The sequence below is a fragment of the Oncorhynchus clarkii genome, chromosome 17 (assembly GCF_045791955.1).
Source record: "Oncorhynchus clarkii lewisi isolate Uvic-CL-2024 chromosome 17, UVic_Ocla_1.0, whole genome shotgun sequence".
Lineage (NCBI taxonomy): Eukaryota > Metazoa > Chordata > Actinopteri > Salmoniformes > Salmonidae > Oncorhynchus > Oncorhynchus clarkii.
In genome coordinates this window covers 65,600,165-65,616,573 of record NC_092163.1, presented here as the reverse complement: position 1 = coordinate 65,616,573, position 16,409 = coordinate 65,600,165, and the positions used below count along the sequence as shown (strand labels likewise).

Genomic DNA, 16,409 nt, shown 5'->3' with positions numbered 1-16,409 from the left:
GGCTTAAGACAGAACTGCTAAAGGGGGCGGAATTGCAATCTACTGTAGAAGTAGCATGCAGAGTTCTGTCCTACTATCCAGGTCTATGCCCAAACAATTTGAGCTTCTACTTTTAAAGATCCATCTCTCCAGAAAAAAATCCCTCACTGTTGACGCTTGTTATAGACCCCCCTCAGCTCCCAGCTGTGCCCTGGACACCATATGTGAATTGATTGCCCCACATCTATCGTCAGAGTTCGTACTGCTAGGTGACATAAATTGGGATATGCTTAACACCCCGGCAGTCCTACAATCTAAGCAAGATGCCCTCAATCTCACACAAACTATCAAGTAACCTACCAGGTACAACCCCAAATCCGTAAACATGTTGTTGCTGTTTTCAACCAGGATTTGGCCCTTTCAAAAAATGTAGAACTAAGAACAGATATAGCCCTAGGTTCACTCCAGACTTGACTGCCCTTGACCAGCACAAAAACACCCTGTGGTGTACTGCACTAGCTTTGAATAGTCCCCGCGATATGCAACTTTTCAGGGAAGTCAGGAAACAATACACACATTCAGTTAGGAAAGCAAAGGCTAGCTTTTCAAACAGAAATTTGCATCCTGCAGCACTAATTCCAAAATGTTTTGGGACACTGTATTCTCTTATGGAGAATAAGAGTACCTCCTCCCAGCTGCCCACTGCACTGAGACTAGGAAACACTGTCACCTCTGATAAATCCATGATAATCGAGAATTTCAATAAGCATTTCTCTATGGCTGGCCACCTGGCTACCCCAACCCCGGATAACAGCTCTGCACCTCCCGCAGCAACTGGCCCAAGCTCCCCCCACCCCCGCTTCTCCTTCACCCAAATCCAGACAGCTGATATTCTGAAAAAGCTGCAAAATCTGGATCCCTACAAATCAGCTGGGCTTGACAATCTGGAATCCTCTCTTCCTAAAATTATCCGCTGCCATTGTTGCAACCGCTATTACTAGTCTGTTCAACCTCTCTCTTTCGTATCATCTGAGATTCCTAAAGATTGGAAAGTGGCTGCGGTCATCCCCCTCTTCAAAGGGGGAGACACTCTAGACCCAACCCACTGTTCAACCCTATATTCATCCTGCCCTGCCTTTCTAAAGTCTTCGAATGCCAAGTGAACAAACAGATCATCGACAATTTTGAATCGCACCCTACCTTCTCCGCTATGCAATCTGGTTTCCGAGCTGGTCACGGGTGTACCTCAGCCACGCTCAAGGTCCTAAACGATATCATAACCGCCATCGATAAACGACAGTACTGTGCTGCCGTCTTCATCGACCTGGTCAAGGCTTTCAACTTTGTCAATCACCGTATTCTTATCGGCAGACTCAACAGCTTTGGTTTCTCTAATGACTGCCTCGCCTGGTTCACTAACTACTTCTCAGATAGAGTTCAGTGTGTCAAATCGGAGGGCCTGTTGTCCGGACCTCTGGCAGTCTCTATGGGGGTGCCACAGGGTTCAATTCTCGGGCCGACTCTTTTCTCTGTATCTATCAATGATGTCGCTCTTGCTGCGGATGATTCTTTGATCCACCACTAAGTAGATGACACCATTTTGTATACATCTGGCCCTTCTTTGGACACCGTGTTAACAAACCTCCAAACAAGCTTCAACACCATACAACACTCCTTCCGTGGCCTCCAACTGCTCTTAAACGCTAGTAAAACGAGATGCATGCTCTTCAACCAATCTCTGCACACACCCGCCCGCCTGACATCACTACTCTGGACGGTTCTGACTTAGAATATGTGGACAACTATAAATACCTAGGTGTCTGGCTAGACAGTAAACTCTCCTTCCAGACTCACATTATGCATCTCCAATCCAAAGTTAAATCTAGAATCGGCTTCCTATTTTACAACAAATCCTCCTTCACTCATGCTACCAAACATACCTTCGTAAAACTGACTATCCTACCGATCCTTGACTTCGGCGATATCATTTATAAAATAGCCTCCAACACTCTACTCAGCAAATTGGATGCAGTCTATCACAGTTCCATCCGTTTTTGTCACCAAAGCCCCATATACTACCCACCACTGTGACCTGTATGCTCTTGTTGGCTGGTCCTTGCTACATATTCGTCACCAAACCCACTGGCTTCAGGTCATCTATAAGTCTTTGCTAGGTAAAGCTCTGCCTTATCTCAGCTCACAGGTCATCATAGCAACACCCACCCGTAGCACGTGCTCCTGCAGGTATATTTCAATGGACATCCCCAAAGCCAACACCTCCTTTGGCTGCCTTTCCATCCAGTTGTCTGCTGCCAATGACTGGAACGAACTGCAAAAATCACTGAAGTTGGAGACTTATATCTGCCTCACTAACTTTAAGCGTCAGCTGTCAGAGCAGCTTAACGATCGCTGCAGCTGTATACAGCCCATCTGTAAATAGCCCATCCAACCAACTACCTACCGCATCCCCATATTTGTTTTTGTTTTTCTGCTCTTTTGCACACCAGTATTTCTACTTGCACACCCACATCCGCACATATATCACTCCAGTGTAAATTGTAATTACTTCACCAATATTGGCCTATTTATTGCCTTACCTCCTTACTTCATTTGCACATGCTGTAGACAAATTTTTCTATTGTGTTATTGACTGTATGTTTGTTTATCCAATGTGTAACTGTGTTGTTGTTTTTGTCACACTACTTTGCTTTATCTTGGCCAGGTCGCAGTTGTAATTGAGAACTTGTTCTCAACTGGCCTACCTGGTTAAATAAAAGTGAAATAAAAATAAAGAGCCTCCATGCTTCATCATAACGAGCAATTTTGAATGAGGAAAAAAACAATATTACAGGGTTAGTTTGGTAAAACTAATCCCCTCCGAATAGTCCACTGGAAAAAGGAATATGCTGGGATAATAATTACATAACCGACGTTATATAGTAATACTAGTCCCATGCCAAAATGTTTGCTAGCCTAACTTCCTTCCATGGGCAAAAATGAACCAGCTAAGTTAGATAGCTAGCTAGTTAACGTGTATCTACTACATCTAAGCTACATATTGCACTTCAATCATCTCAGGCCTGGCTATCATAATCATTGGCCTGTACAGAGAATTAAGTAAAAACACTAAGTCCAAATACCCATCTCCATTCATGGTTTAGGAAAAGAATGATTTAGCTAGCTAGCTACAGCAGGACATCAACACATCAAATGCTACCAGAAACATATGCTTTTGATGTGATTTGATTGGTGTGATGCTAAATCCAAACAGGCCTCCCTTGGGGGACGTTTTGCTTTACCAAGATCACCCACAGTTTAGCTCAATGCAACGCTGAATGGTTAAATTGTTTATCAATGTTTTATCAATGGAAGCCAAATGCTCGCTGGCATCCATCCATCAAATGCTACAGCGGCAACATGTCATACTCTTTTTGTCCAGACAGCATCAGATACATGGGCTACACATACTGAGACTTCTGGGCGCTGTTTCACTCGCTCTGATGATTTCTCCTGTGGGATAGATACACCCAATTGCTAATTGAAGGAAAATTATGAAAACACAGAGAGACGAAAGAGAAATTGTTTTATAATTTAAAAAAATGCATTGGTCAAATTTTTGGGAAGCCTGGCTTCCTTTGGCCTCCATGAATAAATGGCACTGATTATTTTCCTCCTGGAACAAAAGGGATCAAATTAAGATCCGACATACTGTATGTAGGATCTTAATTTGACCAGTATTGTTTTAGCAAAATAATCCTGCAGCAACAGGATTTAAATGTTTAGTCCATAATATTGCTTGGTCGGTGGTAAAGCTATTAGCTGGACAAAAGTAGGCTAAAATACTGTTAATATAACCATGTGCTAGTGCAGGTTTTCAGCGAATTTATGTAAATCTCGAAGCCCATCTGCATTTCCTGTGGTGCAGGAAAATTCTCAGCAACAAAAGAGTGATCAAATTAAGATCCAAAATCTGTAGGAAGAAAGTCCTCAGAAATCCAGAGTTATGTTGGTCTTCTTACTGAACTATGTTGAAACAAAGACCTTTTTCACATTGCTGGATTTTGACAAAGCATTAAACCTCAGAGCTGGGCTCACCAAAATGAGGAGCACAATGATAAAGCATTATGCAGCTCCACACTAGGCCCCGAGCTGAACATTTCCAAAGTTCAACCCGACTACCAACTATCAGAGGGAGGGAAAAGACAGCAAGTCTACTCTGCACGTGGAGCTAAATCTGATGGTATTTAAAAGTCAACTGTATGGAAAGCATCTCCACTTAGTGCAGTCTGGCCAACTTGATCTGATATCTAATCAATACAGTTTATGAATTTGGATTATTTATGAATTTAGATTATTTAGACTGAGTCCCCTTCCAGTTCAGCCCTCTACGACTCCTACTGTGCCCACCCAGGTGAAGCTTTGTTGAGCTCAATGGTTACAAAATACCTTATTGATGTCAAGCTGTGATAATCATCCTAAAAGCCCCTAATCCTAATTCTGCACTACCCGCCACTACCCACCACTAACCACCACAGCACTACCATAGCCTCTACAGGTCAGAACCAAACACAAAATATGACTCTCAAGTGATAAGCCCTAATAAAACCCCCATTGTTATTGTACACATTGCTATTGTTATTGTACAAAAGTGTACATATTAAACCCACATGAACAATGTGATCTTTCCTCAGTCTGTATAACTGCAGCACAGGTTTGATTGAACATTCTGTAGAAGATCCCTTGGAACACAGATAATGTCTATAAGAACAATGGTTGCTTTTAGTTTTTTTCTCATTTGTCTGTTCATGTTTGTCTGTTCTAGTTTCAAGTGATTCTCCTAATTGAACTATTAACTTACAGTATTTACACTTGCTTTTGTGTATGAAAGAAATCGGAATGTTCCCTTTTGCCCGATAACTGATTTGAAAAAAGACAAGAGTAGATGTTTTTTCTGAATGGGCTTACATTAATTGAGGAGCTGAGTGGACGCCATACATCTGGGTTCCCCAATAGGATAATATATATATATATATATATATATATATATATATATATATATATATATATATATATATATATATATATACATACACTATATATACAAAAGTATGTGGACACCCCTTATTTCAGCCACACCCGTTGTTGACAGGCGTATGAAATCAAGCACACAGCCATGCAATCTCTATAGACAAACATTGGCAGTAGAACAGCCTTACTGAACAGCTCAGTGACATTCAACATGCCAACCTTCAACAAGTCAGTTTGTCAAATTTCTTCCCTGCTAGAACTTCCCCGTCAACTGTAAGTGCTGTTATTGTGAAGTGGAAATGTCTAGGAGCAACAACGGCTCAGCCGCGAAGGAGCAGGCCACACAAGCTCACAGAACAGGACCGCTGTGTGCTGAAGCGCGTAAAAATCGTTTTTCCTCAGTTACAACACTCACTACCGAGTTCCAAACTTCCTCTGGAAGCAATATCAGCACAATAACTGTTCCTTCGAGAGCTTGAGGAAATGGTTTCCATGGCCGAGCAGCCACACACAAGCCTAAGATCAATATGCTCAATGCCAAGAGTTGGTTGGTGGTGTAAAGCTCGCCACCATTGGACTCTGGCGCAGTGGAAAAGCGTTCTCTGGAGTGATGAATCATGCTTCACCCTCTGGCAGTCCGATGGAGTAATCTGGGTTTGGCGGATGCCAGGAGAACGCTACCTGGCGAATGCAACTGTAAAGTTTGGTGGAGGAGGGATAATGGTCTGAGGTTGTTTTTCATGCTTCGGGCTAGGCCCTTTAGTTCCAGTAAAGGAAAATCTTAACACTACAGCATACAATGACAATCTAGACGATTCTGTGCTTCCAATTTTGTGGCAACAGTCTGAGGAAGGCCCTTTCCTGTTTCAGCATGACAATGTTGCCGTGCACAAAGCAAGGTCCATACAGAAATGGCTTGTCGAGATAGGTGTGGAAGAACATGACTGGCCTGCACAGAGCCCTTACCTCTACTCCATCGAACACCTTTGGGATGAATTGGAATGCAGACTGCGAGCTAGGCCTAATAGCCCAACGTCATTGCCTGACCTCACTAATGCTCTTGTGGCTGAATGGAAGCAAGTCCATGCAGCAATGGTCAAACAACTAGAGGAAAGCTTTCACAGATGTTATAGCAGCAAAGGAGGACCAACACCATATTAATGCCCATGATTATGAAATGAGATGTTCGACGAGCAGGTGTCCATATACATTTGGTCATGTAGTGTATATACAATGCATTCTAAAAGTATTCAGACCCCTTGACTTTTTACACCTTTTTTTAACGTTACAGCCTTATTCTAAAATGTATTGAATTGTTTTCCCCCCTAATCAATCTACACGCAATACCCCATAATGACAAAGCAAAAACAGTTTTTATGAAAATGTTGCACAATTATTAAAAATAAACAACTGAAATATCACATTAACTTAAGTATTCAGATGCTTTACTCAGTACTTTGTTGAAGCACCTTTGGCAGCAATTACAGCCTTGAGTCTTCTTGGATATGACGCTACAAGCTTGGCACACCTGTATTTGGGGAGTTTCTCCCATTCTTCTCTGCATATCCTCTCAAGTTCTGTCAGGTTGGATGGGGAGCGTCACTGCACAGCTACTTTCAGGTCTCTCCAGAGATGTTAGGTCGGGTTCAAGTCTGTAATCTGTCTGGGCCACTCAAGGACATTCAGAGGCTTGTCCCGAAGCCACTCATGTGTTATCTTGGGTGTGTTCTTAGGGTCATTGTCCTTTTGGAAGGTGAACCTTCGCCCCAGCCTGAGAGCTCTGGAGCAGGTTTTCATCAAGGATCTCGCTCTACTTTGCTCCATTCATGTTTCCCTCGATCCTGACGAGTCTCCCAGTAACTGCCGCTGAAAAATATCCCCACATCATGATGCTGCCACCACAATGCTTCACCGTACTGATGGTGCCAGGTTTCCTCCAGACGTGACGCTTGGCATTCTGGCCAAAGAGAATCTTGTTCATCATGTTCTGAGAGTCCTTTAGGGGCCTTTTGGCAAACTCCAAGTGGGCTGTCATGTGCCTTTTACTGAGGAGTGTCTTCCGTTTGGCCTCTCTACTATAAAGGCCTGATTGGTGGAGTGCTGCAGAGATGGTTGTCCTTCTGGAAGGTTCTCCCATCTCCACAGAGGAACTCTGGAGTTCTGTCAGAGTGACCATTGGGTTATTGGTCACTTCCCTGACCAAGGCCCTTCTCCCCCAATTGCTCAGTTTGGCCGGGCAGCCAGCTCTAAGAAGAGTCTTGGTGGTTCCAAACGTCTTCCATTTAAGAATGATGGAGGCCAATGTCTTCTTGGGGACCTTCAATGCTGCAGAAATGTTTTGGTACCCTTCCCTAGATTGGTGGCTCGACATAATCATGTATTGGAGTTCTATGGACAATTCCTTTGACCTCATGGCTTGGTTTTTGCTCTGACATGCGCTGTCAACTATGGGACCTTACATAGATAGGTGTGTGCCTTTCTAAATCATGTCCAATCAATTGAATTTGCCACAGGTGGAATCCAATCAAGTCGTAGACACATCTCAAGGATGATCAATGGAAACAGGATGCACCTGAGCTCAATTTTGAGTCTCATAGCAAAGGGTCTGAATACTTATGTAAATAAGGCATTTCTGTTTTTATTTGAAATAAATTTGAACACATTTCTAAAATCCTGTTTTTGCTTTGTCATTATGAGGTATTGTGTGTAGATTGATGAGGAAAAACATGTATTTAGTCCATTTTAGAATAAGGCTGTAACGTAACAAAACGTGGAAAAAGGGAAGGGGTCTGAATACTTTCCGAATGCACTCTATATACAGTACCGGTCCAACGTTTGGACACACCTTCACATTCAAGGGTTTTTATTTATTTTTACTATTTTCTACATTGTAGAATAACATTATGAAATAACACATATGTAATCACGTAGTAACTAAAAAAGTGTTAAACAAAAATAAATGTATTTTATATTTGAGATTCTTCAAAGTAGCCACCCTTTGCTTTGATAACAGCTTCGCACTCTCTTGACCTTCTCTCAACCAGGTTCATGAGGTAGTCATCTGGAATGCATTTCAATTAACAGGTGTTCCTTCTTAAAAGTTCATTTGTGGAATTTCTGTCCTTTTAATGCGTTTGAGTCATTCAGTTGTGTTGTGACCAGGTAGGGGTGGTATACAGAAGATATCCCTATTTGGTAAAATACCAAGTCTATTTTATGGCAAGAACAGCTCAAATAACCAAAGAGAAACAACAGTCCATTGTTACTTTAAGACATGAAGGTCAGTCAATCCGGAACATTCGAAGAACTTTTCAAGTTTCTTCAAGTGCAGTCGCAAAAACCATCAAGTGCTTTGATGAAACTGGCTCTAATGAGGACCGCCACAAGAAAGGAAGACCCAGGTTTACCTTTGCTGCTGAGGATACGTTCATTAGAATTACCAGCCTCAGATTGCAGCCCAAATAAATGCTTCACAAAGTTCAAATAACAGACACATCTTAACATCAACTGTTCAGAGAATACTGTGTGAATCAGGCCTTCGTGGTCGAATTGCTGAAAATAAACCATTACTAAAGGACACCAATAATAAGAAGAGACTTGCTTGGCCCAAGAAACATGAGCAAAGGACCTTAGACCTGTGGAAATATGTCCTTTGGTCCAACTGCCGTGTCTTTGTGAGACGCAGAGTAGGTGAACGGATGATCTCTGCATGGAGGAGGAGGTGTGATGGTGTGGGTGTGCTTTGCTGGTGACACTGTCTGTCAGAAAATCTGGTTTGCGCTTAGTGGGACTATCATTTGTTTTTCAACAGGACAATGACCCAACATACCGCCAGGCTGTGTAAGAGCTATTTGACCAAGAAGGAGAGTGATGGAGTGCTGCATCAGATGACCTGGCCTCCACAATCACCCAACCTCAACCCAATTTTGGATGAGTTGGCCACAGAGTGAATGCAAAGCAGCCAACAAGTGCTCAGCATATATGGGAACTCTTCAAGACTGTTGGAAAAACATTCCAGGTGAAGCTGGTTGAGAGAATGCCAAGAGTGTGCAAAGCTGTCATCAAGGCAAAGGGTGGCTACTTTGTCAAATCTAAAATCTATTTGATTTGTTTAACACTTTTTTGGTTGCTACAGGATTCCATGTGTTATTTCGTAGTTTTCATGTCTCAATATTATTCCTCAATGTAGAACATAGTGCAAATAAAGGAAAACCCTTGAATGAGTTGGTGTCCAAACTTTTGACTGGTACTGTGTATAATATATACACTGCTCAACAAAATAAAGGGAACACTAAAATAACACATCCTAGATCTGAATGAATTAAATATTCTTATTAAATAATTTTTTCTTTACATAGTTGAATGTGCTGACAACAAAATCACACAAAAATTATCAATGGAAATCAAATTTATCAACCCATGGAGGTCTGGATTTGGAGTCACACTCAAAATTAAAGTGGAAAACCACACTACAGGCTGATCCAACTTTGATGTAATGTCCTTAAAACAAGTCCAAATGAGGCTCAGTGGTGTGTGTGGTCTCCACGAGCCTGTATGACCTCCCTACAACGCCTGGGCATGCTCCTGATGAGGTGGCGGATGGTCTCCTGAGGGATCTCCTCCCAGACCTGGACTAAAGCATCCGCCAACTCCTGGACAGTCTGTGGTGCAACGTGGCGTTGGTGGATGGAGCGAGACATGTCCCAGATGTGCTCAATTGGATTCAGGTCTGGGGAATGGGCGGGCCAGTCCATAGCATCAATGCCTTCCTCTTGCAGGAACTGCTGACACACTCCATCCACATGAGGTCTAGCATTGTCTTGCATTAGGAGGAACCCAGGGCCAACCGCACCAGCATATGGTCTCACAAGGGGTCTGAGGATCTCATCTCGGTACCTAATGGCAGTCAGGCTACCTCTGGCGAGCATATGGAGGGCTGTGCTGCCCCCCAAAGAAATGCCACCCCACACCATGACTGACCCACCACCAAACCAGTCATGCTGGAGGATGTTGCAGGCAGCAGAACGTTCTCCACGGCGTCTGCAGACTGTCACGTCTGTCACATGTGCTCAGTGTGAACCTGCTTTCATCTGTGAAGAGCACAGGGCGCCAGTGGCGAATTTGCCAATCTTGGTGTTCTCTGGCAAATGCCAAACGTCCTGCACGGTGTTGGGCTGTAAGCACAACCCCCACCTGTGGACGTCGGGCCCTCATACCACCCTCATGGAGTCTGTTTCTGACCGTTTGAGCAGACACATGCACATTTGTGGCCTGGTGGAGGTCATTTTGCAGGGCTCTGGCAGTGCTACTCCTTGCACAAAGGCGGAGGTAGCGGTCCTGCTGCTGGGTTGTTGCCCTCCTACGGCCCCCTCCATGTCTCCTGATGTACTGGCCTGTCTCCTGGTAGCGCCTCCATGCTCTGGACACTACGCTGACAGACACAGCAAACCTTTTTGCCACAGCTCGCATTGATGTGCCATCCTGGATGAGCTGCACTACATGAGCCACTTGTGTGGGTTGTAGACTCTGTCTCATGCTACCACTAGAGTGAAAGCACCGCCAGCATTCAAAAGTGACCAAAACATCAGCCAGGAAGCATAGGAACTGAGAAGTGGTCTGTGGTCCCCACCTGCAGAACCACTACTTTATTGGGGGTGTCTTGCTAATTGCCTATAATTTCCACCTGTTGTCTATTCCATTTGCACAACAGCATGTGAAATGTATTGTCAATCAGTGTTGCTTCCTGAGTGGACAGTTTGATTTCACAGAAGTGTGATCGACTTGGAGTTACATTGTGTTGTTTAAGTGTTCCCTTTATTTTTTTGAGCAGTGTATGCATACACACACATATATATATATATATATATATATATCAAAATCATGTGTAAATATATATATATATATATAAAAAAAAATATATATATATATATATATATATATATATATATATATATATATATATATATATATATATATATACACACATGATTTTAATTTAGGAAATATGTTCCCAAGTATTTCCACGCCTAAATAGAGGTGCATTATGTGCTCGTATCCCAATGTAATCATGGTTTGAAATTGTTCGATTTTTGTCAAATACTATATCTGTTTGGGTATCTTGCCGTCAATTTGCAGTTTACAAATTATTTATAATTGTGTTCCGGCTCCCCGACCATCCGCTCACTAAAAAAAACGGCCCGTGGCTGAATGTAATTGGGGACCCCTGCCATAAATAAAAATATGTTCACACCAAATAACAACTTAAGTGTTTTCTTGAGTACCCAACACCAGATAAGTTTGAAAATCACATTAACCACTGAGAATCAACAAGCAAATGTACTGTATACAGTACCGAGGTTAAGCTAGACTTTATTGTAAGTCTGTACACAAATGGCTATATGTACCTATGAAATATTGTATTTATAGTGGCTAGTGAGCAGTTGTGTTTTTAAGACTCCTGTAATATTCACTTGGAATCCAATAAGTAGGATTGTAGTCTTCTTGGTCTGTGTTTAGACAGGCTGCCCAATTCTAATATTTTTGTGAAGAAAAACAATATCTGATGTGAAAAGATCAGATGTTATCGGTCAAAAGACCAATTAATGGAAAAAATATCAGAAATGGGCTGCCTGCTTAAACGCAGCCTTGGGGAGAGGACTTAGGTTTTCATGACATTAACAATTTTATTAAGGGTCACTCATATAGTAACTAGGAAATTGTATTTTTGGTATGTGCTACCTGAAATTTCAAACATTAACTGTGATAATGTGTCTGACAATTTTGAGCTCATTGGATACTAACCTATGATCATTATTTCAATGCAGTAGTTTTTTCTTCTTAAACAAGCTCAAGAATGAAAGTATTGGGCCTAATTACGAGCATTCTTTGCTGACTTAGTGTTCTGTGTGTGGTAAAACTCTGTGCCTGCCATTGTCTTGATCCCTGAACTGGGTTCTTACTAGTTTATTGCGGGGTCAGAGGTAACTTTGCTAATTAAGGGTCTCCTCGGTCTTTAGACAAACTCATCTGAGCTTAATGTTTTCACTTTCATGGCCCAGCGGCTCTGCCTGGTACCTCTCTAAGCTAATTTTGCCTGCCTGCATAGTTTTGGTGGGACCCTGTTAATCTAAGCATAGCCAGGTCAAGTTCAAACTGCCACAATGCATTTACCAAGGTCTTTAGATTCTGGTTGGTAATTTTTACAATGAAAGAAAACCCTACACATCTAAGAACCTCTTTAATGTTAATTATTTCTCCAGTTAGTAACCCCAAAGCTTTCCTGGAAACAGTTTGATGCTCCAGGAAAGCCTCACAGCTCAGTTTTAACGTTATTGAATGTAAAATGTATAATATTTTCAGAATATATTACAACCATCTTAAAACCAAAGAAACTTGAAAAAACAACATTTATAAAAACAAAACATGAACCAACGTGTTTTGCAAGGTTGTAGTAGGGTGGGGCCACAACCACTGTGTGACTCAATTAGAAATAAGACGTCTGATAAGTCTGCAGCAGAATGGAGATACAAGGCTATCAAATGTGGACAAATTCTGTTGGTCACTACTCAGACTACTCTGATAATCAGAATGTAAGTAGAATATAAAAATGTTTAAAAAATACTTCCAGATCAAAAACTTGCACATCATTTCTCCTAAAAACGATTGTGTGCCACGTGTGCAGTTAGGAGCGGATACTTTGCTCACATACAGTAGATCTCTCATTGTTTACCAATAGCATCTCTATCAGAACACCTATAGATGTGGGATCTTAATTTGATCACTCTTTTGTTGCTGAGAAATGCAGATGAGCTTTGTGATTTACACACAGCTATATTAACAGTATTGCACGTTTCATGTAGCATACTTTTGTCCAGCTAATAGCCTAACCATCGCTCAAGCAACATTATGGAGTAAATATTCAAATCCTGTTGCTGCAGGATTATTTAGCTGTGACAATATAGGTCACATTAAGATCCTACATCTGTATAACATTGCTAGATTCTTTACTCAAATATCTTATTAGCCACAACTGCAGCACATGCATATCTCTGAATATTAATCTCTGGTGGAGCATTTAGTAGAAGAGGAAACGCTGCCAAACAATCAGTCAACCAGCATAAGCAAAAATAAACATACAGTTTATAACTACTCAGACTAATGGCAGACAAATGCATGCTATTAGTCTCCAATACTGAGCCAATCTTATTCTGCTAGGATGTTATGATTTGACACATTTAAAACTCAGAGAGTTGCTGCTTGACCCCCTTTCCTGTTTATAACAATCACATACTGTACATTCTCCATGCAGTAGGTTCGTTTGATCAGGAGAATTTGGCATCAAATAACAATGGGTTGTAAATCTACACGGATCATCTTTGTAAAACCATTTATCACGACGATTAGTGACAGTCAAATAAAACAACGAATACATGCAATGTAGAGAATATCAAATCTTACCCGTTGTTGATTCCTAAGAGTTGGCTTGGGAAAACATTGGTTTCTACATCAGTAACATCCTCTGTCTCATTACAGAAACATAATATCAGTTTTTAGAATCCACTCGGACATACCAGAAATCAAAGCAATGAAAATACGTCAATGTAGTGGAGCAAATAGGATTAAACATGTTGAATGTCTGGAAACAGAGGAATTCTTTCAGGAGATAATCCCCGCTATGGATTTAACACAGTTCAGTCTTAAAGAGCTGTAATTTTTAGTTTTAAAGTGGCACCGTCACCAGAATTTCTGTAGCATAACCTAGTTAAATGAACAATCTAAACAAAATGCTATAAACTGTAATCTGTTTGTAATCACGTTTAATCAAGGATCTAAATGAAATTCAGAAAAACTGGGCACTGAAAAACAATTCCACTGCAGCACTAACAATAGGAACCCATGTACCTAGGAATCTATCAGTAAAAGTTTCAGATGAGAACCCCTACCTTCTGGCAGCTCTTCTAGTGAGGGGTGAACGAGAGTGTCCAAAATTACCTGCCTGGCACTGTAGACGGCTTACCTTGAGGACTTCCATGGGCACATGGGTCACAGTGGGCAGGTTGGAGGGCAGCGTGACATTGATGGGAGGGGTCTGGGGGCAGCTGGGGTGCAGGAGATGGTGTGAGGGGTGCCTGGTGCTCCTCTCTCTCTGTTCTCTCTGTTCCCGCTGGTCCTGCTCCTGGAGCTGGTTCCGCATCAGCTGCTGGTGGAGCAGGACACGTGACATCACTGCGGGGAGCACTGTGGGGCTCTGGGGGGGCTTGGGGAACCCATGTTGGTCCAGAGGATCACTGCAGGCCACGGCCCAACCAGAGCAGGGCAGTGGTGGGGAGAAAGTCACAGTCAATCAGGACACACGCAGTGATAGGCTGATTGCATTATTCTGAGCCATCCAGGTTTAAACAAACATCATATTAGAATACAATTCAATGAGAGAGGGAGGTAGAGAGAGGCATTATGAGTATGTGTTGGGAGCATGAGAAAGAGGATATGTGAAAGAGGTAAATAGTATGAAGGTAGCAAGCAGGTGCAGTTACAGATGTAGGACCTTCATTTGGCCTTTATTGTCGCAGCAAAATAATCCTGCAGCAACAGGATTTGAATGTTGAGTCCACAATGTTGCTTGATCAGTGGTTAGGCTATTAATGAACTGAGGCTTCATGCAAAGTGGAATATTAATATTTCTGTGTGTTAGTTGTATTCCAAGATGGCGTAGCAGTCGGACGTGTGTTTTGTCTTGTCCCGGCCTGTCCTGTGTAAATATCGTTTTCCTCTGTTTTTTTTCAGATATATTTCAATCTCACTTTCCATCTAGGGACTGAATATACTCTCCTGCAACCCACCTCACCAAAATGTGGTACGGATCTGCTATTTTTATACACTGCTCAAAAAAATTAAGGGAACACTAAAATAACATATCCTAGATCTGAATGAATGAAATATTCTTATTAAATACTTTTTTCTTAACATAGTTGAATGTGCTGACAACAAAATCACACAAAAATTATCAATGGAAATCAAATTTATCAACCCATGGAGGTCTGGATTTGGAGTCACACTCAAAATTAAAGTGGAAAACCACACTACAGGCTGATCCCACTTTGATGTAATGTCCTTAAAACAAGTCAAAATGAGGCTCGGTAGTGTGTGTGGCCTCCACGTGCCTGTATGACCTCCCTACAATGCCTGGGCAAATACAGTTTACTTGTGTTGCTGAGAATTCTGGTATGTTTTGTTACCAATGAATGTATTTTTCATCCTGATGAGGTGGCGGATGGTCTCCTGAGGGATCTCCTCCCAGACCTGGACTAAAGCATCTGCCAACTCCTGGACAGTCTGTGCTGCAACGTGGCGTTGGTGGATGGAGCGAGACATGATGTCCCAGATGTGCTCAATTGGATTCAGGTCTGGGGAACGGGCGGGCCAGTCCATAGCATCAATGCCTTCCTCTTGCAGGAACTGCTGACACACTCCAGCCACATGAGGTCTAGCATTGTCTTGCATTAGGAGGAACCCAGGGCCAACCGCACCAGCATATGGGCTCACAAGGGGTCTGAGGATCTCATCTAGGTACCTAATGGCAGTCAGGATACCTCTGGTGAGCACATGGAGGGCTGTACGGCCCCCCAAAGAAATGCCACCCCACACCATGACTGACCCACCGCCAAACCGGTCATGCTGGAGGATGTTGCAGGCAGCAGAACGTTCTCCACGACGTCTCCAGACTGTCACGTCTGTCACATGTGCTCAGTGTGAACCTGCTTTCATCTGTGAAGAGCACAGGGCACCAGTGGCGAATTTGCCAATCTTGGTGTTCTCTGGCAAATGCCGACGTGTAAGCACGTCGGGCCCTCATACCACCCTCATGGAGTCTGTTTCTGACCGTTTGAGCAGACACATGCACATTTGTGGCCTGCTGGAGGTCATTTTGCAGGGCTCTGGCAGTGCTCCTCCTTGCACAAAGGCGGAGGTAGCGGTCCTGCTGCTGGGTTGTTGCCCTCTCACGGCCTCCTCCACGTCTCCTGATGTACTGGCCTGTCTCCTGGTAACGCCTCCATGCTCTGGACACTACGCTGACAGACACAGCAAACCTTCTTGCCACAGCTCGCATTGATGTGCCATCCTGGATGAGCTGCACTACCTGAGACACTTGTGTGGGTTGTAGACTCCGTCTCATGCTACCACTAGAGTGAAAGCACCGCCAGCATTCAAAAGTGACCAAACAGCCAGGAAGCATAGGAACTTAGAAGTGGTCTGTGGTCCCCACCTGCAGAACCACTCCTTTATTGGGGGTGTCTTGCTAATTGCCTATAATTTCCACCTGTTGTCTATTCCATTTGCACAACAGCATGTGAAATGTATTGTTAATCAGTGTTGCTTCCTAAGTGGACAGTTTGATTTCACAG

At 42.7% G+C, this 16,409-nt stretch overlaps 1 protein-coding gene across 1 annotated transcript in view; it reads right to left on the bottom strand.

Annotated features, from left to right (window-relative positions):
* The window catches only part of LOC139369886 (microphthalmia-associated transcription factor-like), a 51,794-nt gene that overhangs the window by 25,015 nt on the left and 10,370 nt on the right, over positions 1-16,409 (bottom strand). Inside the window, 1 exon segment of the mRNA XM_071109167.1 lies at positions 14,024-14,294. Within this exon segment, the coding sequence (XP_070965268.1) occupies positions 14,024-14,294 (271 nt within the window).